Source organism: Schistocerca americana, chromosome 2 (genome assembly GCF_021461395.2).
Source record: "Schistocerca americana isolate TAMUIC-IGC-003095 chromosome 2, iqSchAmer2.1, whole genome shotgun sequence".
NCBI lineage: Eukaryota > Metazoa > Arthropoda > Insecta > Orthoptera > Acrididae > Schistocerca > Schistocerca americana.
Genome location: NC_060120.1, coordinates 245,656,832 through 245,682,881, shown reverse-complemented (window position 1 = coordinate 245,682,881; position 26,050 = coordinate 245,656,832). Strand labels below are relative to the sequence as shown.

The 26,050-nt window shown below is 44.5% G+C and overlaps 1 protein-coding gene across 1 annotated transcript; it reads left to right on the top strand.

Moving 5' to 3' along the window:
* Positions 1-13,523: 13,523 nt before the first annotated feature.
* Positions 13,524-19,736, top strand: LOC124593924 (extensin-like). The gene is made up of 2 exons (XM_047132273.1): positions 13,524-13,550; positions 18,381-19,736. The coding sequence occupies exons 1-2, from the start codon at positions 13,524-13,526 to the stop codon at positions 19,734-19,736; spliced, it is 1,383 nt and encodes a 460-aa protein (XP_046988229.1).
* The last annotated feature ends 6,314 nt before the right edge of the window (positions 19,737-26,050 follow it).

Below are 26,050 nucleotides of genomic sequence, written 5' to 3'. Positions count from 1 at the left end.
GCGCACGAAAAACCAGCCGCGCGTACAGACTGCTCGCCAATTACGCACGATTTGTTGACCGCTACGAGCAAAATAGATAAACATGCAATAATCAGGCACTGAAGAAATAACAAATAAGCTAATGCAAACTACTTCGAATCAGCAGATGACGATTGGTAGGCGACAATGAGCAGTCTAGTACTCGGGGCCGATTTTTCGTGCGCCACCCTGTACCACTGAAATAATGTTGTTGGTGTTATCATTTTCTCTTTACAAAATGTGACACCATACACTCGATTACGAAGCGCGGGCTTCATTCGATTGTTAAGTCAGTTTGCCTTCCATAACAATGAACATACTCTTTTACCTCGGATTTAAAAAAAATGAAATGGCCACTCATGTGTGCCATGCTGACGTACTTTGCATGTGTAATAACAAAAAATCTTGTCTTTTTACAAGTATTTCTTCTGCTGTTTATCGAAATAGTGAAGTAAGCTGATACGCCGTTTTGTTAACTGAAAAGATGTCTGTATTACATATCACGTAATTTTTATGTAATTTACGTGATTGTAAAATACATTTTAATCACAGGTCGTGGACGCTGAATAGAATACGAAAAGAACCAGAAGTTCAGAGTTCGAAGAAGGTTTGAAACAGATCTAGAATGGGCGTGCGAAGCGAACGAAACGAACAATAACGATACTGAACTATGAGAGGTCGGCAGTGGAACTGCGACGAGTGGCCACACGAAGAAGGACGAGTCCGGCCGAGCGAGACGGAGACCGAGACAGACGGGTACTGGACCGAGGCTGGAACGAGACCGACCGACATGCCGTTGCGGGAACGAGATGGACAGTTTCCCGTTCCCGGGAAGTAGAAGTAGAAAGCCGCGACCTGAGTGAAGTATGAAAGACCGTTCCTTACAATTCGTTCCTCGCTCGTTCCGTTCAGTTTGGTGAACCGTTCCTTTCGACCTGTTAGTTCGCGAACGACCCATCTCTATGCCGAAAGCCCATGCCGATGATGTTTAGTTGAGTGGTTCGCACGCTGACACTTGTTGATGGTCCAACATTGAAATCTGCAGAAATTTGCGGAAGGGTTGCACTTCTGTCACATTCAACGATTCTCTTCAGTCGTCGTTGGTCCCCTTCTTGCAGCACCTTTTTCGGCAGCTGCAGTGCGGAGATCTGATGTTTTACCGGATTCCTGCTATTCACGGTACACGTATGAAATGGTCGTACCGGAAAATCCCCACTTTATCGCTACCTCGGAGATGCTGTGTCCCATCGCTCGTGGCGCCGACAATAACACCACATTTAAAGTCACTTAAATCTTGATAACCTGCCATTGTAGCAGCAGTAACCTATCTAACAACTGCACCGGACACTGCTTGTCGTATATAGGCGTTTTCGACCGCAGCGCCGAATTCTGCCTGTTTACACATCTCTATATTTGAATGCAAATGCCTATAGCAGTTTCTTTTGCGCTTCAGTGCAATAATGAGTCGCGTGAGATGATAACTTCCCTTCTATGTCGGTAACGGTTCTAGACATCGGAACGAGATTTTCGGCAAATGATAGTACGCTAATACGCATGTACGTTGGTACGTGATAAAGAGGCATAACTCTTGTATCGATCGAGGTATTAAAGCAGTACGATTTTTTAAATAGAATGATATACCGTATATAAGGTTCTCGGGCGAGACGTCGGATGTCATAGTGAAAACTCCACAATATTTCATCAGCGCAACTGGCCGACATCTTCAGGTGCGACGAACACACTGCTAAGGCAGGACCAGAGCCCCATATTTATGCCAGTCTTAGGCAGGAAGTGCGCATGCGTGGAGGCGCCAAATTCAATGGCCAATAGCGACGATATCAACCGACAGCTGGAAGGACAGCAACGCCACCTACCGGATGAAGAACCAAAGACCTCGGCGCACGCGCGGAGGCTGCCGCTGCTGCTCTGCGCTACCATCGGCCGCCCCAGCGACCTCTGTCGGAAGCCGCAAGCAAAAACGCGCGTCCGCATAGGCGCCTAGATTATCCTCCAGTTGTCAACAGGATATTTATGTTGCTGGTGAATCGTCATCCGTCGTATGACCAATAGTACTCCTCTCTGCTCGAAGCGACTTCAATATGGCCAGTGGTGGATCCCAAGCTGTACTGAGCTGAAAACCCGTGTCTCTGTTTACAAGATTTGTCGAGCTACGTATTTCCACTGCTTCCTTAATAACACTGTCCCAGTACGAATTCGTCGATGCGAGAATTTTGGTATGTTGATAATTCATAGAATGGCCTGTACTGAGACAATGCTCGGCCACTGCAGACTTTTCTGGTTGCTCCAGACGAGTGTAGCGTCGGTGTTCAGTACATCTCTCTTCTACAGTGCGACAAGTTTGTGCGATGTACGACATGCCGCAGCTACAAGGAATCTCGTAAACACCGGGTTTTCTTAGACCAAGGCTGTCCTTAGATGAGCCCAAGAGAGCTCTGAGTTTTGCCGGCGGACGAAAGACACATTTAACTTTATGCCTCTTCAATAATCTTCCTATTTTTGAAGAGACACCGCCCATGTATGGCAAGATGACCATTCCCCTTTGTTCTTCGCCTTCTTCCACTTCCTCACGTTGGGTAACCCGCTTCGGTTGTAAGGCACGGCGAATCTCCCGTTCGGAGTACGCATTTTGTTGGAAAGTGGTACGCAGATGGAGTAGCTCATAGGATAAGCTGTCTGAGTCTGATATGGCTCGTGCTCTGCGAACCAACGTCCTCAGTACGCCACTTCGTTGCGAAGGATGGTGACAGCTGGTGGCCTGTAAGAATAAGTCCGTGTGTGTTGGTTTACGGTACACTGCGTGACCTAATGTGCCATCTTCTTTTCTCCGTACCAACACGTCCAGGAACGGAAGTTCGCCGTTTTGTTCCATCTCCATAGTGAACTTGATGTTGGGATGAAGCGAGTTAAGATGCTCAAGAAAAACATTCAGCGGTGCAATGCCGTGAGGCCAGATAACAAAGGTGTCGTCCACATATCGCCAAAAACACGTAGGTTTCAAATCCGACGTCTGGAGTGCTCTCTCCTCAAAGTCTTCCATGAAAAGATTAGCCACAATGGGTGACAAGGGACTACCCATTGCGACGCCGTCAGTCTGTTCATAGTACTGTCCATTAAATAAAAAGTACATCGAGGTGAGCACATGTTGGAATAAGTCTATAAGTTCCCCATCCAGCTTCTCGCTAATGAGCAACAACGATTCCTGCAATGGTACTCGAGTAAAAAGTGAGACTACGTCAAAACTTACGAGTATATTTGTGGTGCGAGTCGTAAGTTCTTGAGCCGACGAATAAAGTGGAGTTTTCACTATGACATCCGATGTCTCGCCCGAGAACCATATATACAACACGTCCGCCGGAAAAGCCTCAAGCAACAGAATGATATACCGTTTAACGGCGTTCGAAGGCGCTTTAAAGGTGACTACAATGATATAATGCTTGTTATTGTAGAGGTTGAAACGCTTCACAGAAGAATCCGAGAAATATTCTACAACTGGTAGTCGGCCGGACTCGGCTATTGCGCTGCAAATATTCTCAATCCCGGCTATGTTGTGTTTTTTTCCTCCTCCTGGCTTTCGGGACATGCCCATACAGCTATCTCAATAGTGTTATGTCAACTATGACGATAAAAACGTGAAGACAACACAACGCCCAGACCCAGAGTAGAGAAAAGTATCTGAACTGGACAGAAACCGAACCTGGGACCCTTAGGTCAGCAATCCGCCACCCTGACCATGCAGCTACCGAGGCGTCAGGCTATATCGTTCTGTCAAACCTTTCGACTGTGTATTTGTCTACATGCAGAAATAGTAGGAACTGTATCATCTATTTCTGCTTCAAAAATTTTTGCATACAGACATGTACACCAATTAAGAGAAGTTAGACATTCTACTTTTAAATGGCGAATGGTGACAAGAGACGAGTTGCCACAGAATTTGGGATCAGCCAAAGGAATGTCATTAGCATCTAGCACTGGCATAAATTCCACACTTAGCAGCTTTACTATATCAGGCACTCGGAGGGCGCGATTTCGAAAATCGTATGGAATTTTGTTGGTTGCTGTGCATCGCTTGGGAAACGACACCAGGTTTTTCCAACCTGTGCTCTTTACCGATGAAGCAATATTTACCGCGGTAATGTAAAGTTACGTACAACATGGAGTATTAGTATACTTAAAATACACTCTGGCTTCGTCAAGTATAACAATAATGACCGTGAAGCGTAAATCTATGATGCGTCATTATGGGAAACTCCATTGTGGGGCCTTACTTCATCCCAAGAATGTGAAACGGAAATACGTATGCATACTTTCTTAAGAACTTTCTATATGTTCTTCTACAAGAGGTACCACTGCATAACCAACAGTGTATGTGTTTCCGTCACGACGGCTGCCCTGCTCACTCTTCCCGTGTTGCAACGCAAATTTGAATGAAAGGTTTCCTGGCCGTTGGACAGGACGGGATGCTGCAGTGCAATAGATGGCCAGGTCTGTTTATTTGAGTCTTGATTTGTTTCTGTGGGGAGCACTGAAAAGTACAGTCTAGCACGAAGCCCCAACTACGACAGACGATTTACGCCGTCGAACAGCCATAGCATGCAACGTCATATCACTCAAATCTGTGGCTTGCACTCGATGGTAGACGATTTGAGCACGTACTTTGTAAGTAGGCTATTTAGGTTTTCGTATTGGTAACGCCACGTAGCGCTCTGTATGAAAATCACTGGCTGTGCTGTGTGCAGTCTGTGGCTAGTTCGCATTGTTGACTGCCATTGTAGTGTTGGGCAGCTGGATGTTAAAAGCGCGTAGCGTTGCGCAGTTGGAGGCGAGCCGCCAGCAGTGGTGGATGTGGGGAAGTGAGATGGCCGATTTTTGAAAATGGATAATCTGGAGGTGTGCCCATCAGAAACAGTACATTTGTAAGAATGGATGTCATGAACTGCTATATACATTATGAGTATTAAGGTAAATACATTGTTTGTTCTCTATTAAAATCTTTCATTTGCTAACTATGCCTATCAGTAGTTAGCGCCTTCCGTAGTTTGAATCTTTTATTTAGCACATGAGCATATGAAATGTCCCCTTAGAACAATTATACATGACTGTGCTTAAACTGACATGCAATATTTTTTTAGCGCAAAGCAATCTGACTTTCAGTAATCCCTACAAGAGAATGGCCCTGACTAAATTAACCTATACGTATCACAAATCACTTACCTCACAAAAATCTTCGTTACTCGAACTACTGCAATACAGCGAGCGCCACTACTGCCAGCTAAATAAAAGATTCAAACTACGGAAGGCACTAACTACTGATAGGTATAGTCAGCAAATGAAAGATTTTAATAAAGAACAAACAATGTATTTACCTTAATAGTCATAATATACATAGCAGTTCATGACATCCATTCTTACAAATGGACTGTTTCTGATGGACACGCCTCCAGATTATCCATTTTCAAAAATCGGCCATCTCACTTCCCCACATCCACCACTGCTGGCGGCTCGCCTCCAACTGCGCAACGCTACGCGCTGTTAACATCAAGCTGCCCAACACTACAATGGCAGACAACAATGCAAACTAGCCACAGACTACACACACCACAGCCCGTGATTTTCATACAGAGCGCTATGTGGCGTTACCAATATGAAAACCTTACAACTTAAGTGTAAAACCATGTTTCGTGAAAGGCTTTTCATGTAACTCTCTATGTAACGGTCTCTTTCCTTTCGAATGTAACTCACTAAAATGTGAATGCCCGGGCTAGTTGGTCCTGCGTTGTCCTTCCCGTCAACAGATGGAAGTGCTTTTGGCACCCTGGTTTGTCAGTTTTCTTCCACCTTCGTGTACGCTACTCGGTGCTCTGCGGTCGCTGGTGGTACACTGGGTCCTGTCCTCGTGCAGCACAGCGCTCGGGGTCGTAGCACAAAGTGTTAAGTGTCCTGGCGTTCATTGCATAATTCTTTACTCAAGCAGTCCTCCATATTATTATCTGGTGTCCCTTTGCCGTTGACTTAGGTTTTACTGCAGCTAGCCCGACCGCTGTTCTTGGAAATGGAAATGATCGTATGGCGTTGCTGGCCGGGAGGCCCCATTTGGGGGAGTTCGGCCGCCGTATTGCAAGTCCTTTTTAGTTGACGCCGCTTCGGTGACTTGCGAGTCAATGATGATGAAGGACACACAATACCCCAGTCCACTGCCGGGAATCGAAACCGGGGCCCCTGCGTGGTAGACGGTAATGCGGACACTGTTTTTGGAAAATTGTGGTGGTAAGTTCCTATGGGACAAAACTTAGCTAACATGAACTAACTTACGCTAAGGACAACACACACACCAATACCCGATGGAGGATTCGAACCTCCAACGGGAGGAGCCGCGCAAACCGTGGCAAGGCGCCTGAGACCACGCGGCTACACCGCGCTGCGCTGTTTTCTTAAATTTTATATGGAACTTCGTATTTCCTTTTGTGCATGTACTGTTGCTTTTAAAAACTATAATTATCTCCGGTCTCTTATTTATTTTCAGTATGACATCTGATGATGGGCGTGTAAGAACCCGAAACCAGTCGTGTTTTAACTACTGAAAAATAAAAAGAACCTTATAATTGAAACGGTACTTTCAACCTCTGGTCTAAAGGTGAAGTTGCTACTGTTGCAAACTGGTATACTGGATTAGGTCTTGATCAGTTCGATTATTTCATCTTCCATCTGAAATGGGATTCGAGTATATCCAGCAGGCCGTGAACCGTTCGGCAACTTTATACAAATAACGGCCGATAAATGGCAAGGACACAAACACTTTAACGTTTAAAATGGTGTCGTAAATGTGAAAATCGATTTAACGAAACACGTGCCTTCTTTTCTCGTGATTCGAGGCTTCAAGGTCCTCCTGGTATACGACGGGCAACCGCAGACGTGCGTCATCTGCAGTTCCACAGGACACATAAAAAGCGGATGTCTGCGTGCCAAACCGCAGCGTCAATGAAACACGAAGAGTAACTAACATACACTCAGGTAGTAGATCCGCCTTCACCAGGCGCAGAGCCGCCAGGGCCGAGTCGAGTTCAGTGGGGCCACTCGCACTCAGCGCAGAGGTAAACAACATAAGCAAGAAAGTGCGTTGTGGCTGCTTCTAGTGAAAATACAAAGTAGGCAGACGGACGAGTCCCACAGACCTCTGAGCGGAAGGATGTTGATCGCGTACGATGCGTCGCGGAGGGTAACCTGTACTACTACTAGTCATTCCCTCTCCTGTTCCACTCGCAAATAAAGCGAGGAAAAACGACCGTCTATATGCTTCTGCACGATGCCTAATCTCCCTAATCTTATCTTCATGGTCCTTATTCGAAATGTACGTTGGCAGACAGCCTCACATTGCTGCGCACCCTGTTCGCCACATCATTTATGTATACAGAAAATAACAGCGGCTTCGTCATACTCCCATAGGGGACTTCTGACGATAGCCTCGTCTCTGATGATTACTGGCCGTCGAGGACAACATACCGTGTTGTATCACTTAAGAAGTCTTTGAGCCACTCACATACCTGGGAACCTATTCCGCATGCTCGTGCCTTTGTTAACAGTCAGCATTGCGGCGCTAGAAATATGAAATCCTCCTGTTGCCCTTTATCTATAGTTCGCAGTATCTCATGTGAGGAAAGGGGAAGCTGATTTTCGCACGACCGATACTTTCTAAAACCATGTTAATTTGTGAACAGAAGCTTTTCCCTTATAAGCACATTTGTTATACTCGAACTCAGAATATGTTCAAAGATTCTGCAGCAAACTGATTTTAAAAATAGTGGTCTGCAATTTTGCCTATATGCTCTTTTACCCTACTTATATAAAGGTCTCTCCTGCACTTTTTTGTTTCGCTTGGGTCTTTGTGGTGGGCGAGAGATTTGCGATAAATGCAACCGAAATAATGAGTCAATGCTGTACTCTGTAAAACCGTGGGAGATCTAATAACTGTAGTTAACTAACGCATAACCCATAAATTATGAATTCCTTTATATAAAATGTGGAGTATTGAACTTTACAATGATTTAGTACAATGTAACTTTTTCCCCCATTTTAGTGTTCAAAGGGTTAAGAAATACAGCACAAGAGTTTTCGACGTAGGAAAACACCGGGGCCGAATTTATTAATATGAGCGTCGAAGATAAGACAGTTGAATTCATGGGCACTGAAATGCCTGATCTAGCAGGACAGAGCGGATTAGGTTGTGGAAAGGGGCCAGAATAAGGTTGCTGTCAGTTGCACTCAAAATACAAACTTTATTTGTCCACACACATAATATCACAACAAGAATGGAAAACACTCAAAGTTTTAATCGACCTACTTTGATTAACTCTAGATCGGCTGAAGGCAACACTCAAAATCCAAATGCAGGGCCTAAGTAAGATATTGACAAACACGGTTCTTCCGGAGGTGTGACCCAAGAATATTTTCTAAATCTTCAATCTAAACAGGCTGAAGGCCTTAGTACTTTAATTTCAATGGAACTCGGCTGGAGGCTGCATATTAAGCAATTAGAAGTGTTTCAATGAAACGGCAGAAGGCCTTATCTTAAAACATTTCAAGCAAATTCGGCTGAAGGCCCCATTTTAGCATCACAATCTTAGGAACATCTGTTTAAGAGATATTAAACTCGGCTGAAGGCCACACATCAACACAATAATTTAACGGCTTAAAGCCTTAAAAGATTTCATGTGAAATTCAAGAGATAGCCCCACACAAAAAATAACAATCTTATGCCTTAAGGGCAAGACAAGAACCTTAATTCAGAATATCTTAAAACTCGGCTGAAGACCACACATTGACCAAAATACTAACACTTAAACAGGGAAGTTACTATGTAACAGACACGAAACGGCACTCAGAAGTTTCCAAGGGTCGGCCTGAAATATTAACCCTTACGCCCGTTTAGGCGAGACAGGCAGCCTGAGCAACAATCTCTTAACCGGAAGGCAACCCAACCTCCAGACAGCCGACGAACCAACCAACTACCTGATGTCGGTCACCAGACCAACGGCGCTACAACCTAATTGCCAGCGAGGCGAAGAGACCAGTAACACTCGTCTACAGATGCTAGTGTGTTAATAAGCCAAGGCACAATAACTACTGACATACATGAACATCGCAAAGCCGTGGCGGACAGCATCAACACGGTAAGAAAACACTCACTCGCTGCTCTGTCGCAACCGAGCAACTGGCTACTGCAGTACGCAGACAGCATTACAGCATTTAAAGCATCGCTCAGTCGAACTGACACACGGTACACAGTGTTCCACGAAACACTGTCGCAAGAATCTCGAACACTCGTAAAACGAATCACAGATGAACAACTAGAACAAATCATAGGTGGACACAAACACAAAACCGGAGGAAGGTCGGTGACGAAAACACGTCGTCTGACCAGACGACCGACCAACAACCAACCAAGGTCGTTGCCACTCAAACCATATGTGTCAGCAAAGGTCGGGCGAGTCTTGACTATCTGGAGCTCACTGCAGCTCCAACCCGTCTCAACCCGATGTCCGTCTGGAACTGGGAGACACGGCGATCCGGGCACACTGGCTCGACCCAATCATGCAGAGGTAACTCTAGCCGATTGGCCACGACGTCTCCGCACAAGAAGGAACCGAGCCACGTACAGTAAGATGACCCGTGACGAGGCCCAGAAACGGTCAAAAGGCCAAACACACGTCGCCCAAAGAGGCGACCAACTGAACGACTCGATCCCACTGCCATCTCCGTCCGTCGGACAGTTCATCCTGTGTCGCGAGTGGTCGGCGAGTACTGGCTGTCCGCGCCTCCCTAGCGCTCCGTCCCCGACTGCTGCTACGTCCCGACTGCACTCCTCCAGCGTTCCAACTCTACGACTCCACGTCTGATCTCCCTTGAAGACACACGACGATCGGGAAGTAATATCGGTCCAGCAAAGATAATATGGCAGGGGTACTATCGATACGCGCTGCTGCTGCCACTCACAGGCAGGTAAGACAGCAATTCAGTGACACGGGTAACTGAAATTAAATTGACGAGGCGGCCGTACGGTAAAAGCAAGATGTTAAATAATAGATGGCACGAACATGAGCCACGCACGGCACAGACACAGCAAACAACAACCTTCCTAATAGGATAACAGCGTGACCCGATGATACCGGTCAAGAATAGACGCCTCACATTCATGCAAGCATATATGTAGTTACTGTTAGCAGAACTGAATTCGACGTCAGGGTGGAATATCTTCGGTATTACTAATGCGCAGCAGATGCGAACGTAGCTATACTTCAAGAGGTGATCACAAATAAAATCACCGACATTTTTGGAACAGCAATAATGTATAAGGTGAGCATATCATGCCAAGCACATCAGCACTCGAAAGTAGCAGAAGGAGTGCGGCAAAAATACACGACCTCTTCTTGGTAGATAGAGGGTTGTATCGATACCTGAGCCAGTGAAGACGGAAAACTGTTTACCGTATGGATACCCAGTTTTATAGGAATTATATTCAGACTGTGCGCTGCAAGATTTACGTCGTTAGTAGTGTTAGTGTCATGACTTGCTGGTAGGTGCTGGTACTGGTACGGCGACGTAGGGTCAAACACAAGGATGAGGGTGCATTACAGCTGCAGACGGTCAACATCGGTCTGGACATGGCAAGTAGGACTTACTCGTAGTTTTATCAAAATAACAGCAATAGTTGGTTCAAATGGCTCTGAGCACTATGGGACTTAACTTCTGTGGTCATCAGTCACCTAGAACTTAGAACTACTGAAACCTAACCAACCTAAAGACATCCCACACACCCATGCCCGAGGCAGGATTCGAACCTGCGACCGTAGAGGTCACGCGGTTCCAGACTGAAGCGCCTAGAACCGCACGGCCACCTCGGCCGGCTAACAGCAATAGTTCTGCTGCTCTTCGCGGCTATTGACCCTTTCCTCGTGAGGCCACTTGGTCACTGCATCACAAGATCTGAACCCTTGTGACTTCTAGCTGTGGGGTTCACAGAAGGACAGGGTTTATCATCGGAACACTATCCCACATCGGAGGTTGAAGCTCAGCATGGCGAGGAAGGTAGCCAAAATCCCACGTGATATATTTCAGGCAGCAGTAAAGCCACCTCTAGTGCATTCCCAGACTATCGTGGATGCAGGTGGTCGTCATATTGAGCAACGTTTGTAAGCCTGAACGTAAACATGATATGCAGCTAGCAAATGTTACTCCTCGTGTGGAAGTCAAAATGTGTTTCTTTAAATTTTTATCCGTTATTTCTCTTCCGCACGTCTTCACAAATATTTCCACAATGTTTCCTTCTCCTACGATCACTCGTTTTTCATGCGGCCCCTCTCAAACAGCAAAAGTTTAATTACAATTGGTATGTATGCTCGTAAATGCTGCTACTCGCTCAACAGACAAAGGTGGCAGAAGGGTTTTGTTTCGAGACGAAGTAGTGAATCTATTAACGGACATCGGGGTAATGTAATTTTAAGAGGAAATTTTGTGTTTTGCGTCGGTAAGATCTGTGCCCTAATTTTAATTTCTGTGAAGAAGGAATGAACTATTAATTTTCAGGACCTTCGTAACTATCACATCACGGCTCACTACAACAAACAACAGCGCCTCCTGAGGCGAGAAGTCTAGCAACTAAACATGTTGCTCCTAGATGACGAGGTATTGTGCCAAGCAGTCACTGAAACATGGGCACGATGTCTCCAGAACCAGTCAAGCCATATTATCTGGTGGATTCAAACTACAAAACTGCAAAAAAGATAGCGTATTATTCACTTTGCACAAACTGTTGGATACAATGCTGAAATACTGTTTCTCATGCCTACCCGACGTGTACAATGAACCAACGAATTCGGTAGCAAATAGTTTTCGAATGAAACACACCAAACCAAAAATTACTGTTTTGGTACGGCAAAAAAGTGAAAGCGCGTCTCACAACTGATATCAATCAAGAAAATATTCCGGTATACCAAATTATAAGGGAATAGAAAATCCTTCAATAACTTCTCCACGAACAAGGAAATAGCTACGATGACCAAAGTGCAATTAAGCTACATACTGAACGGTAGTATATGAATCTTTATCCTGAATCAGAGACCCAACTGTGGACGAAGATTTCCTCTTTAATATACAACCCCCAGTTAATACCGAGGATACTGAAGGATTTCTCTAAAACATCTTGGAACAAGAAAGAGAAACAATAGTTACAGAATCTCCAAACAATAAAACAGCCGAAACAGATCAGTTGAGTGCCATTCAAGATTTTGGAACATTATTGTCCATGAACTAACCATAATAAGTAACGAACTGTTGGCAGACGATACCTTACACATGCAGATCTTCTTGGGGTCGTGATATGATCTCTTCTGACATCCCGTGATAACCACAGGCAACAAAACGTGTGTACAGGTGACGCAAAAATAGCAACACTACTATGTGAGATAGAAGCAATAGATGAGCATCAGTGGCAACAGAAAGTGCTTTACGGGCAGAAACTAGTCGAGGACTCAACAGAAGTGAAATTACCTGCAAGGTAGCTATACCTCCTCACCATCCAAATGATATTTTACTCGATGGCAAGGAAAACGATATGTTTCCAAGGTAAGCAGTGCTTTTAAAAATTGACATGTTACCAACTGGAAGATTGCGACCTTTGTAATGTTTGTACAATAATTTATTACGTCAACGATCGCTTATATACATTCATATTACCGGTTTCGGAAAAAAATTGTCACCTTCAGATGTGCTTAGTCCATTAAAGGCTTCACACATACAAACAAATATAGTTAGAACTTTCAACATGATACAGTCATTTAACATTTCGCTGAATGTACGTATCGTCACATGACAAAAGACTTGACACGGAAAAACAGAGAACGTAGTCGCTTGTTAAGTGTGTTGTGAGAAAGACGTCTTCTGTAATTCTACCTATGTTGAAGGGTTGAGCTACGTCAGCGCCCCTGCTGGAATTTTAATGTGTTTTATGTATAATTCGAACAAGGAGCTATGAGTAAAAATGAAGATCACTCAGACTAATGATCTTTTCTTGATTTGTTGCAATTAACATCACAAAACCCATTACGCAGATTTGTGCAGGATGCGATTAAGTATTGGAAATACTGAGTTGTGACTTGACGAGATCATGAGGAACAAAGCTAAATATATTGTGAGTCTACATTTTCTTGGGCGAAAAAGGCATCAGTAGTATTGAACGTATGTCAGACGTGACAGCACATTCAAATTCTGCTACCGAGATTTAGAAGGAAGACCACAATGTATAAGTGCATTTTCCTTCTTACGTCTACAGTCGTAAATTTAAATCCCAGCAGACGGGTCGAAATGTCTGTTGTGTAAGAAGAAACTAGAGGACCATGCCTTGGCCTAAGAACATAGACGATTTTACTTTGAGTGCAAACATTTTTCTTTTATTTTGGAGGTAGTAGTAGCGTCCTCTCGTTGCCATGGTAACCATGCCGCGCTCAACAGCAGAAACTATGGTAATGACTGCTGTAATGTCATATAGTTAATCCAACTGGATCCCTGACACACTTTCAACGCATCAATCATCACATTAATGGGCGCTGATATGCTCGGCGTTTAGCGCCCGTAAGCTGCAAATACACACAAACACATTATCGGATTCAGTAACACCAACTACTTTACTCGAATATTTATATAGTGGAATACGTAATTCAGTATGACATACAGCAACTGCTAACCTTATTATCCGACCGTCAACAGGAGCTCAGCCTCAGGTGTAAAAAAGTATTTTATGGCATTAACGGAACAAAACGATAGATGAAACTTCCTGGCAGATTAAAACTGTGTGACGGACCGAGACTCGAACTCGGGATCTTTGCCTATCGCGGGCAAGTGCTCTACCATCTTTTTTTTTTTAATGTCTCGTTTTGTTCTGTACTGTTCGCTGAATTTGTTCGTGGCGGACGTCCGATGACACCCGTTCAGGTTGCTCGTTGATCCGTTCACTCAGTTTTTTATTACAGAGGGTAGCCAAACCCTCTGACCGAACACGGTGAGCTACTGTGCCGGCGATGAAGGATGATGATGAAGACGACACAAGAACACCGATTCATGGAGGGGCAGGTGAGAAGCCAACTGAGCTACCCAAGCACGACTCACGCCCCGTCCTCACAGCTTTACTTCTGCCAGTATCTCGTCTCCTACCTTCCAAACTCGACAGAAGCTCTTCTGCGAACCTTGCAGAATTAGCACACCTGGAACAAAGGATATTGCGAAGACATGGCTTAGCCAAACATTCTGGAAACATGTCAGAGGCTGTGGCTAAGCCATCTCTCCGCAAAATCCTTTCTTCCAGGAGTGCCAGTTCTGCAAGGTCCGCAGAAGAGCTTCTGTGAAGTTTGGAAGGTAGGAGACGAGATACTGGCAGAAGTAAAGCTGTGAGAATGGGGTCTCAGTCGTGCTTGGGTAGCTCCGATGGTAGAACATCTGCCCGCGAAAGGCAAAGGTCCCGAGTTCGAATTTCAGTCCGGCACACAGTTTTAATCAGCCAGGAAGTTTCGTGTCAGCGTACACTCCGGTGCAGAGTGAAAATCTCATTTTGAAAGCGATAGATGTTTTGCGTCAGGGAGGTACTGAAGAAATCCCAGCTACCGATTCCCTTGGAAGGTCACAGCTTCAGCATAGAATAAGAGCAGTCTTCCAGAAGCAGGGCAATATCTAATGCTCAAAGTGTAGCCTCCACTACATCGATGTTGCAGGATCACAACTACAATGGCGTACCTCATGGTCAGTCACGGCTGCTTCGAAAACCATCTGTTCCACGTCCGTTTTACACGCCATGTGCACTTCTTGAGAAAGAGGTGAATCATATCTTCCTCAGTTGCATTAATCAATTTGATTCCACGAATACTCTGTTCCAAGACCTAAAACAGAACTGGCCCCTGCCAGTTTTCATAACTTCGTTGTTATTGGAGAAAAGTTTAACAGCACGAGGCAACTGTCACAAAATGATACACATTCTCATGAACGCAACACCCGATCAGATACACCAAGTACCGAAGGACACGTCGACAGGAAATATCCCTAGCTTGGCTAAAAATCACAGCCATCCAGGCTTAGTTCTTTCGGTCAATGCAACGTTTGCCATCATGTCCTAGTTCCCATCGAATTCAGCTCTTGGAAGTCTACTGTACCCACAGACTGACCCCGGAATACCAAATGGGTAGAGTAGCATTTACAACGCATGGACTCAGTTATTTGTTGGATATATTCCAATCTCTGTCTCCCTCTACACTGTGTGTCCTCTGCGTATCGCTCTAGTGCCATGGACGCTATTCTACGATGTCGTAACACATATGCTTCACAGTGTTCCTTCTTGTGCTGTGTTTATAACATATTTCTATCCTCGTCTATTCTTTAGAGGAATCCTCACTTTTTATCTATGTACACCTAATTTTCAATATCCTTTTGTATGACCACATCTGTGACGATTCGCTTCTCCTCTTTTCTGGTTTTTCAACAGTCAGTGGACGGCTTCTATGCAATGCTGTACTCGAGACGTACATTCCCAGTAACTTCTTCTTCAAGTTAAGGTATATGTTTGTTACTAGCAGACTTCTTTTAGCAACGAATTCACTCTTTACCAGCACTAGTTTGCTGTACACTACAAGTTGGTCACTCTTATAAACGTACCCCGCTATAAATACAACAACTGCAAATATTGTTATGGCACAATGTTATGATTAGCGCCATAAAAGTGTGGTGGACCGCCTCAATCGTGCAAGATAGCAGTAAGTCGTCAATGCATGTGTGTCTGAAGTGCGTAAGTAGCTAAGCAGATAGCACAGTGTGAACATTTATAACGCTTATTGACAATCTATGAAAATACGTATGTGTTCATTAGAGCTGAAGTCTGACTAACTATGAGGCGATTAAATAAGCCATAATAGTTAAGCAAATACGGAAATCCGTTGACAAAACATCATATAGGAGTTGAAATGATCACCATTAGTACTGATAATGTATGCATATTCCGGGCTGCCTTGTAAAAAAAAACCAAGAAAAAAAAAACACGGGGATCAGTATTACACAGTTCAGTACCTCAGTATCCGATACAGAACTACACAGCAGCTCTACACTGCCACTCCCACGGTGCGTGAGTAGGACAAATGATATCTGGGAAGTCGTCCTTCACTGATACCACCATTGACCTCATCGAACCTTACGCGTAATTCTTCTGGCTAGGAGGCTAGGCAACCCATTATGCTGCCCTAGTAACTATAATTTTCTATGAGCTGCATCGCGCGTTGCTGTATGTACTGATCTACAAAGTGGCCAGCGCTGAGACGTTCCTGCATTTTAATGACAAGCTAGCATTCAAGGGCCTTTCGTTTACTGGTCTGTCATCCACACCACGCGATTCTTTAAGGCGAAAGCACTCGTCATTCGACAAGTTTCAGCTTTTTACGATAATTCTTCAGACTCCGTTGTCTGCTTACGGTGCGTTCCGATGATTACCTGGCGTCCCAGTCTTATTATCAATTGTACCTTATCACACGCCCTCTACGTGACAAAAGATGCCATTCCGACAACAGATGTAAAAAAAACTGCGGACAAATACGAGTAGTAGAACTCGCGCTCTTGGGGTTCCTTACAAACTGAATTGCGCATATAGATAGCTGAGGTGGTTTCCATTAATCATTAACATTAATGTCAGCAGTGGGCTCAACATGATCCACATTACTTCTTTTACAGGTTCTGATGAGTCAATTTGCGAATATCAAAATACGTATATTTCGATTGCATTGACTCAGAAGCTTAAATTTTTTTACGCTACCAAGGGACCATAGACCTCAGTGTCTGACATAAATTTCAACTTGATGCTTATACTCTTACCGGTGAAAAATGGGTATTAATAGACGGACAACAGAACGATCCCATAAGAGTTCCTTCTGTTTCCGACTGAGTTAAGAAACCCTAAAAAGTAATAAAAACTGCAAATATTCCAATTTTGAGACCGAAAGCCGTGTATATACTGAATCTTTGTAAGATTTTTAACGAATTGTTAACTCTAATCCCATAACTCTAGAAATATATTATTCAGTTTAAAACATAAGAAGATGTTTCGGGGATGGAAGCATTCTTAGTAGACCTAACTAAACTACAGACATTTTCAAAATGAGTATCATCGATTCATGTGATCGTCTTTGTCATCTCATATAACTATTATGGAAGGATAGCTGTCAATACCGAGAAAGGTAACGTTGCTTCATTTACGTGCCTTAAATTTCGATAAAGCACAAACGCCATTGCTCAGGAAATGACATTCACTGCTTCGAAAAATCATATTATATTAACACGGAAGACGGTATATAGCGTTAAAAGTGGCTAAATGGAAGATTAAGACAGTAAAAAGAGCAAAAAGCTCCTAATATCTGTGGAACACATCACATATTTTATTTTGTAATAGTGTCAAGAAGCCATAGGAAATGGGATGAATACATAAAATCAGCATTAGTCGGATGGAAGTCTTCTTGGAAGGGCTTGTGGAATGTGCATACAACGCGCTACTGTGACAAATTTTATAGCAGTGATCCACTGATGGGACTTATTATGAGGTAGATATGCTTGTAGACGTCGAACGAATTCCGGGACGTTCTCCTAGGATCGTAATATGTCGGTATAACGTTTTCGAAAACGTCACAGGGACCTTCGGGAAATAACATGTGGATCTTTGGAAGAAAACCGAGTGATGTTGTTTAGTGGTAAGAAAGATGCCTCGTATTCTGCAGGACGACGAGCAAATCCCCCTACAGCCAACAAAATTTATATTTGCCCTGATTTTACTAAACAGCTTTAGGCGAATGCTGTGATGGAGTCTTTGAAATAGTACGGCCGATTTCCGACAGCAGCCTCCTCAAGTAGACTGAACGTTAAACAGCAATATTCCTTCATTCGTTTAGAAGAAAGAAGACGTTATCTCGGGAAACCACGACGGATAAATTTTGAGAACCTGTGTTCGAAGAAGGCTGTGCGACAGCTCTGTCGCCATCATCATATATGTCACGTCGAGATAATAACAATAAGGTGAAAGAGATTAACGCATGTTAAGAGGCTGTAGGTATTTCTCCCTCTCCCTATACTCGAGTGAAATAGGACAAAAATGGCTAATATTGGCACCAAGTATCCTCCGCCATGCACCATACAACGGTTTGCGTATTGTATGAGTAGATATAGATATTGGTAACAGAATTTGAGCATGCACTTACGTGGAAACGTATTCCTCATCTTATAATAATGGATAAAAGCTATATGACGAAACAACAATGACATAGGCGCTTTCCTAGGAAACAACAGCTCAACAAAGCTGCAGAGGGTATATAAAGACAAGTCAGCATGGGACCGACCGTCTCGTCGCCTCTCCGAATCGTCGCCTATCCGTCTCGTCGCCTCTCCGTCTCATCGCTTCTCCGTACCGTCGCTTCCCCGAATCGTCGCCTGCCCGTATCATCGTTCTCCACGTCTCGCCGCCTCCCCGTCTCGCCGCCTGCACGTCTCGCCGCCTCCACGTCTCGCCGGCTCCCCGTATCGCCGCCTCCCCGTCTCGCCGCCTCCCCGTCTCGCCGCCTCCATGTCTCGCCGCCTCCCCGTATCGCCGCCTCCCCGTCTCGCCGCCACCACGACTCGTCTCGCCGCCTCGACATCTCGCCGCCTCCCCGTCTCGCCGCCTCCCCGTCTCGCCGCCTCCACAACTCGTCTCGCCGCCTCCCCGTATCGCCGCCTCCCCGTCTCGCCGCCTCCCCGTCTCGCCGCCTCCACGACTCGTCTCGCCACCTCCATGTCTCGCCGCCTCCCCGTATCGCCGCCTTCCCGTCTCGCCGCCACCACGACTCGTCTCGCCGCCTCGACATCTCGCCGCCTCCCCGTCTCGCCGCCTCCCCGTCTCGCCGCCTCCACAACTCGTCTCGCCGCCTCCCCGTATCGCCGCCTCCCCGTCTCGCCTCCTCCCCGTCTCGCCGCCTCCACGACTCGTCTCGCCGCCTCCACGTCTCGCCGCCTCCCTGTCTCGCCGCCTCCCCGTCTCGCCGCCTCCACATCTCGCCGCCTCCCGTCTCGCCGCCTCCCCGTATCGCCGCCTCCCCGTCTCGCCGCCTCCCCGTATCGCCGCCTCCCCGTATCGCCGTCTCCCCGTCTCGCCGCCTCCACGTCTCGTCTCGCCGCCTCCACGTCTCGCCGCCTCCCTGTATCGCCGCCTCCCCGTATCGCCGCCTCGCCGTCTCGCCGCCTCCCCGTCTCGCCGCCTCCACGACTCGTCTCGCAGCCTCCACGTCTCGCCGCCTCCCCGTCTCGCCGCCTCCCCGTCTCGCCGCCTCCACGTCTCGCCGCCTCCCCGTCTCACCGCCTCCCCGTCTCGCCGCCTCCCCGTCTCGCCGCCTCCCCGTCTCGCCGCCTCCCCGTCTCGCCGCCTCCACGTCTCGCCGCCTCCACATCTCGCCACCTCCCCATATCGCCGCCTCCCCGTCTCGCCGCCTCCACGTCTCGCTGCCTCCCCGTCTCGCCGCCTCCCCGTCTCGCCGCCTCCCCGTCTCGCCGCCTCCCCGTCTCGCCGCCTCCCCGCATCGCCGCCTCCACGACTCGTCTCGCCGCCTCCACGTCTCGCCGCCTCCCCGTATCGCCGCCTCCCCGTCTCGCCGCCTCCGTGACTCGTCTCGCCGCCTCCACATCTCGCCGCCCCCTCGTCTCACTGCCTCCCCGTCTCGCCATCCCCAGTTCCGACCAAGGTTTTTGGGAGGTTTTCCTTGGTTGTAAGGCGAATGCCGGAACTGTTTACCCCCTCCCATCGAAATTCATGTAAATAATAAATTGAGAAATAAATGCTATAAGCGTACTTTGCCTTGTCGTTAATGAATTTTGATGTAAAGGAACTGAATAATAAATGACAGTGTATAGCTGACTGTTGCTCTGAGGCAAAAAGTTTAAACTGTTCGCATTGGTATGTGACTAGTGACATTTATGAACCTGATGCTTTTAAATGCGATAGGGACAAAGATAGATATATAACACAGAAACGAAGTGAGAACAAACATTTGTTCACGGAGCACAGAAAAATGTAGTCCTGTATGTTTTCTTTTACATGTTAGTCAAAGAGAACTGATGTTTAACTTAGATGCATGCAAACTTTCAGTGTTACTACGTGAAATATACAACTCTAGTTGTATCCCTATCGTTTCACTGCGAAGTATTCCACGTACATCTCAGTTATTAAGTGGACGCATCACTGTACACATTCTCAGTTATTCAGCTGTTCAGCATTCGTTAGTCGCAAGTAATATCTTTGGATTAAGAAATCTGTGGCAGGCTGACTGATTGCGTTAACGATTTATTGCACCTGAAAGATATATGCGTTGCTTTTAGCGTCCACTGTGGTTCTTTATATTTACCAAAAGGCTGTAGAAATTATCGGCTAAGCATAATAATCTATGCTGGAACGGTAAGTAGAATACCACCAAGATCTAACATTGAGGTTAACTGATTAATCGTAGTGATCTGTTAAACTACGTTTGATCCATGTCAGTATGTTTTTGATGAAAGTCTGTGCAACTTGTATTCAAATTTAGCATGTTTTTTAACGGTAGCAGTAAGTGGAGTCGAAAAATATTCTTAAATGTTGGCTCGTTTTAGCTTTTCTTTACCTTTGCTGAAGATCACGAGATATAATGAGGTACAGGAAGATGTGAAGCATGTTTATTGAGCAGGTACTGTGTACAGTGTGAAGAAGGATATTTACTGAGCAGATATTATGTGCAGTGCGAAGATGGTAAACGTATGTTATACTGTAGTCGTAAACTGGTATTGTAGTAGTCCATGTTTCGATTAAATAAGTTATCAACATTTCAGTCTGCTATTATGAAGCATTCAGATAGTTGTCTCGCAGTAATAGGGTATAACATAGTTTTCATTCAGCCCTCATTAACGAAATTGTGCTTATACTCGCTTAGTTAGTAGGTTTTCCCACTATAGTAGGCCTCATGTTAAGTTGAATCGCAGTACAACTCTGGAAGAGAAAATTACTTAAATTTAACTGATCGTTATGGACAAAAAACATGCGACAGAAATTGATATGAAACACTGGAATAGTTCTCAAACGCAGAAGCCGATGCTATGATACGACTGGTGTAGCGTAGTGACGCATATTTTAATTAAAAAAGTGAATACATTACTTTGATTTTTGTACAGGTCGCTTGCTTATATTTAGGATTTGCGAAAACAAATTTCGAATGTTTACTGTTTTATGTACTTAAGCATATGAGCTAGTGCATGACAGTCAAGACGAAGAGTTTAATTTTTGTTATGGTTTGATTCTCGCTCAGATAAAAAACTGCTTTCTACAAATGAAGAACAGACAGCGGGCTGAACTACGTTACAGGATGGGAAACAATCCTAGCTGTCAAAACTTTCGTGCCTGCTGATAAGATTCTCCAATACTGTAAGTACCAAAGAATTTGAGACGACCCCACTGCACGTTGCAGAATTCGTAATCTAGAAGAAGTATTTTTAAGATTATGATAATGCGTAAACGAATGAGAGCGAATATTTTATCGTTATCATCAGATATAGCTTAATTTGCAAGGACCTTAGAACATCCGCATTTGTTAATGGAGCTTTTGTTTTGTTGCATCATGTTCATTGGATCAGGAAACTAAAATATTTTGTATTCGTAAAAACAACTTGAAGCTATGTTCAGGAGTTAACTTACAAAATCCGTCAGCTGTATTTGGAATACGTTTTTTCTTTATTATCCAATTAACGTTTCGTATCACAGCTTCGTAGCTGACCAAGCATCGTCATTACGGCATCAACCTTTAATATTGTAGTGATTAAGCCGTTCCACTGAAATATGCGAATCAGTATCGGATCTATTACAATATTAGTTTCCACATAGAGAGATTCAGTGACAGTGATACTCTGCAAGCAATGGTGTAGTACATGGTGGAGATCACATTAAACATATTTTAGCCCGCGGATAGAGCGAGGAAAAAATTACTGTAGACCTCCAAATATCCTCTGTTCTCTCTTTTTTTTCTTTCATGATCCCTGAGCGATACATATGCAGAAGACAGTAGAGTTTCTTCCTAGGAATTCTCGAAACCTGGTTCTCTAGACATATTCAGAGGAGTTTCACGAGAACATTGTCTCCTTGGCACCAACAATCACCATTCAGTTTCACCTACAACGGCCAGTTACGATAGCGCTTTGAAATTCCTTCGATTTTCTCATTTGGACAAGCTTTATGAGGGCTTCACGCACTGATGTACGACTGTAGAATAACTTGCATTAAGGGGACACGCCCCTGATCTCGCTGCATTTTTAACATTATCTTCACCCTCACATTGTAACTGATCTATAAATGGGAGATAGCTCGGAGTATAGAAAACATTCACATAAATGTTTTATGCCTCCAATTTCCTTCCCTGATGGTGATCTGTGAAAAAGACAAGTAATTTATTTTACTACAACAACGATATTTAAAAATGTACCTCAAATATCACCGACATCATCATCATGTTATAAATCTTTCAGGAAGTAGTAGACAAGGGAGGTAGAGGAGGTCATTATAAATATCTGTACCAATTTTTGTGAGTTTAACTTCAGTCATTTAGGAGAAAAGTGTACCTGAATGACGAAAATTCAAGTTTTCGGTAAACCGCAAAAGAAGATTTACAGATTTATTAACTTACCACCTTCCCCGTTTAGAACATTTCAGTTGCGTACTCCAATTGTTCTCCTTTTTCCTTATCCTCCATACTCTTTCTCTTCATTCTTTTCTTTATCCTTGACTCCTTGGTAGCAGCTTCTGCAGCTGTCTCTGCTTCGATTACCCACCGATTATCAAAAGCAGTCATATTCCTTTCCGTCTGGATGTTCAATTTCTTCATAGCATTGATCCTTGAAATTGCACTATCATTGAATGTTATTATTGCATCCATTACACCAATCTTCAGCACTGTCAGCCCAACTAATACAATTTCGGATATTCTCTCCCATATATAGCTGTTGAAGATTTAATTTGCATTCTGAGAGAGTCGATGCATACATTTCCTAAGTAGATTTTTATTTGCCAGATCCCTATGTTAGACCTAATTGCCTCCATTACAACAAGTGGTAAGGACTGCTTGTGGGTAGCATTGCTCAACCAGTAATTGCACCACGAATCTTCCCCTTTTGGACTCATACTATGCTGTGGTGCTTCATCTGTTGACACACTGTGAAACCACGTTGCCCAGACAACTCGTCTCATGTTCTCCCAAATCTCCTACATTTCTCCTTATTGCTCGTATATAATATTGAGTCAAAGAATCAGTTTCACTTTTGTAAGACGACCTGGACCACCTACGTGTTTTCCGTCTGACAGTTTTTTTCCACTGAAGTCTCTACATAATCTTCTCAGCCGAGCTCCCATCCTCCTTTGCACATGCCCAACATATTCAAGCTTTTCTATCAGAGTGTCCCCACATGGTTTGTCATTAACAACACTAATGTGTCCTTTACAGTCTCCATCTCCAAGATAGCCTACATACCTCACACGACGACTGCCCCCTGAACTTCTAAAAATTTTTAGAACTCCTTTCGTTTCCATGTTTCGACTTGGGCCGTCAGAGTTCTTTACACAAACATAAGTGCCAATATATTTACTTGAACAACCCTGACAGTGCTTTGTTAGACATTCATAATCTAGTATCTTACCAGTTTCAATAAAAGTGGCAGTTACAACCCCATTCGGAGAAGTATGACCTCTCTTCTGCCAAGATCCATCAAATGCTGCCACAATGTCTGTATTCTCAGACAAGATTCCTGCATCTTCTGCTCCTCTCTTCATTGAATGTTCACTTACACCACATAAAGCATTATGTATTAATTTATTGTATCTGTCAAACCTCAGTGGAGGTAGAGGCAAATCTATCACTGCACAAAAAGTCTTGGCAGCTCTCCTTCCCCTTCCAATACGTCTCATTGCATAAGCAAGGTCAATATTTACCCTGTAATGTCGACTATCAGTTACTGTCTATGTCGTAGTATCACTGGGCATCTTACACGAGTTACAGGCAATATCTAACCGACCTGAAAGACACTTCCCTGCTGTAATATCCTCAGAAACGTCAATACTATCTTCACAATTGCAGTACTTGCATTTCACAGCACTCTTCAGAAGTGTTGACAGCATATTTAGGTTCACAATAACATTTCCGTCGTTATTGCTGTTCACTATACTACTAGGCTTGTTTTTATTACATTCAGAAAGTGAAAGTTTACCTCTAGACGCACTGCCTGTAGACACAATTTCCGCAGGCGACTTTTGAAGCAACTGATGTGTATTATTCGGTTGTGTTTGGAACTGGGTGCCGCGAAACTTTCATTTGGGGTTAAATTTCTTTACTCTCGGCGTTTGTAGCACAGGAAACACACACACAGAAACAAAACAACACACAATAACTACGAGACCACACGCTTGTGAAATTCCGAAATCAGATATTCTCAGTCTTCTAGACATGACGGGAGTCAGTGCCTTCTAGCATACACCTGTGTTAATGATCCATAACTAACTACGGAAAAAATGGAAGAACAAAATAATGCATCTCGTATTCTGACGCGCTTTAAACTAACAGATGGGCGTGGCCCTGTGCTACATTACATGGAGTTTCAATTTTAGAACGAACGGAAAAGGATAATGCCCATAAACTATACATTTTTGAAATCAGCATGAGATATTCTTTTCTTTAGACCAAGACATTTTTTCAAATTTTTGGTATTTTCTCGCCCATGTCCCCTTAAACGCATTTGTGTGACTTTCGGACCATGTGAACAGCACTCCTGCGACAAATGTAAGTCTGCCGTTTTCCCTTTCTGCTAATGATTTCATCAGTTCGTTGACACAGTCATTAAGACAGTGGTATTGCATTTGGGAGAAGGCAACCTCTCGTCATCAAGATTAACATTTTCCGTGTTTTTCCTTAGGTCGCTTGAAACAAACGCCAGGATCATTCATCCAAGACAGACACTGCCCACTTCCTTCCCCGAAACGAGTTTGTGTCCCGTCTGTAATTACCGCGTCGCTGACGGGACATGCAATCCAGGTCTCCCTTCGTTACATTTTTACACAATAGCTTGTGGTTAATTTGTGTAAGTCTGGGTGTAGATGTTTTGAAAACATTTCATCTATCTCCCACGAGCCAGTTTACGGTGTGAGGTGGAGGGTACTTGGATTATCCTTGTCTGATCATCCTTTCGTGTTCTATTCGTGAACAGCTCACAGGAAGGATGAGAGTCGGTAAATCTCCGCGTTAGCTGTAATTTCTTCGATTTTTTCGGTACGCTTATTTCCCGAGGTGTATGTGGAAGGAAGCAGTACGTAGCCAGACTCTTCCGGGAACGCACTCTCCCGAATGTTAATAGTCAGCCTCTCAGTGGCGAACAACGCCTCTCTTGTACCGTCTGCCACTGAAGTTTGTTAAGCAACAAGGGTCGACTAAACGATCGCATGACAAACGCGCAGCTCTTCTTTAGAATTTGACTGTCTCTTCTATGAGCCCAGCCTGGTAACGGTCTAGACACGTTGTCGTCGAAAGCGGCACGAATCAAGTATTCGTGCAGCCCGCTTTTCTCAGCCGTATTTTATGACAATATGCTTCTAACAACTAACAGCACCGTCCAGAAACGTCAACTAACGTTAAGACCTTCTTGAGACTGTATTTTTCTCGCTCGCTAACAACATTGAGAAACAATAAAATTTTAAGATGTGTTTAATTTAATTGACGTTCGTGAATTCGACCATGCGCTAAGTAAAGTCTGCCTCTTACGTCAGGAGCAAAGCGTTATGTACCGAGGTCACTGAAGAATTAAAAGAAATGAGAGGGGAAAGATTTTATTGTTTTTCTTAAAAAGCCGACAACTCACGAACGTGCGCAAGTAGCAACGATCAACTGCTGCAGTATACACTGAAGAGTCAAAGAAACCGGTA

Coding starts and splice junctions, on each gene's coding strand:
- LOC124593924 (XM_047132273.1), top strand. CDS start 13,524: ATGCCGCGCTCAACAGCAGAAACTATG. Junction 13,551..18,380: donor GCTCAACAGCAGAAACTATG/GTAATGACTGCT, acceptor GCGCTTTCCTAG/GAAACAACAGCTCAACAAAG.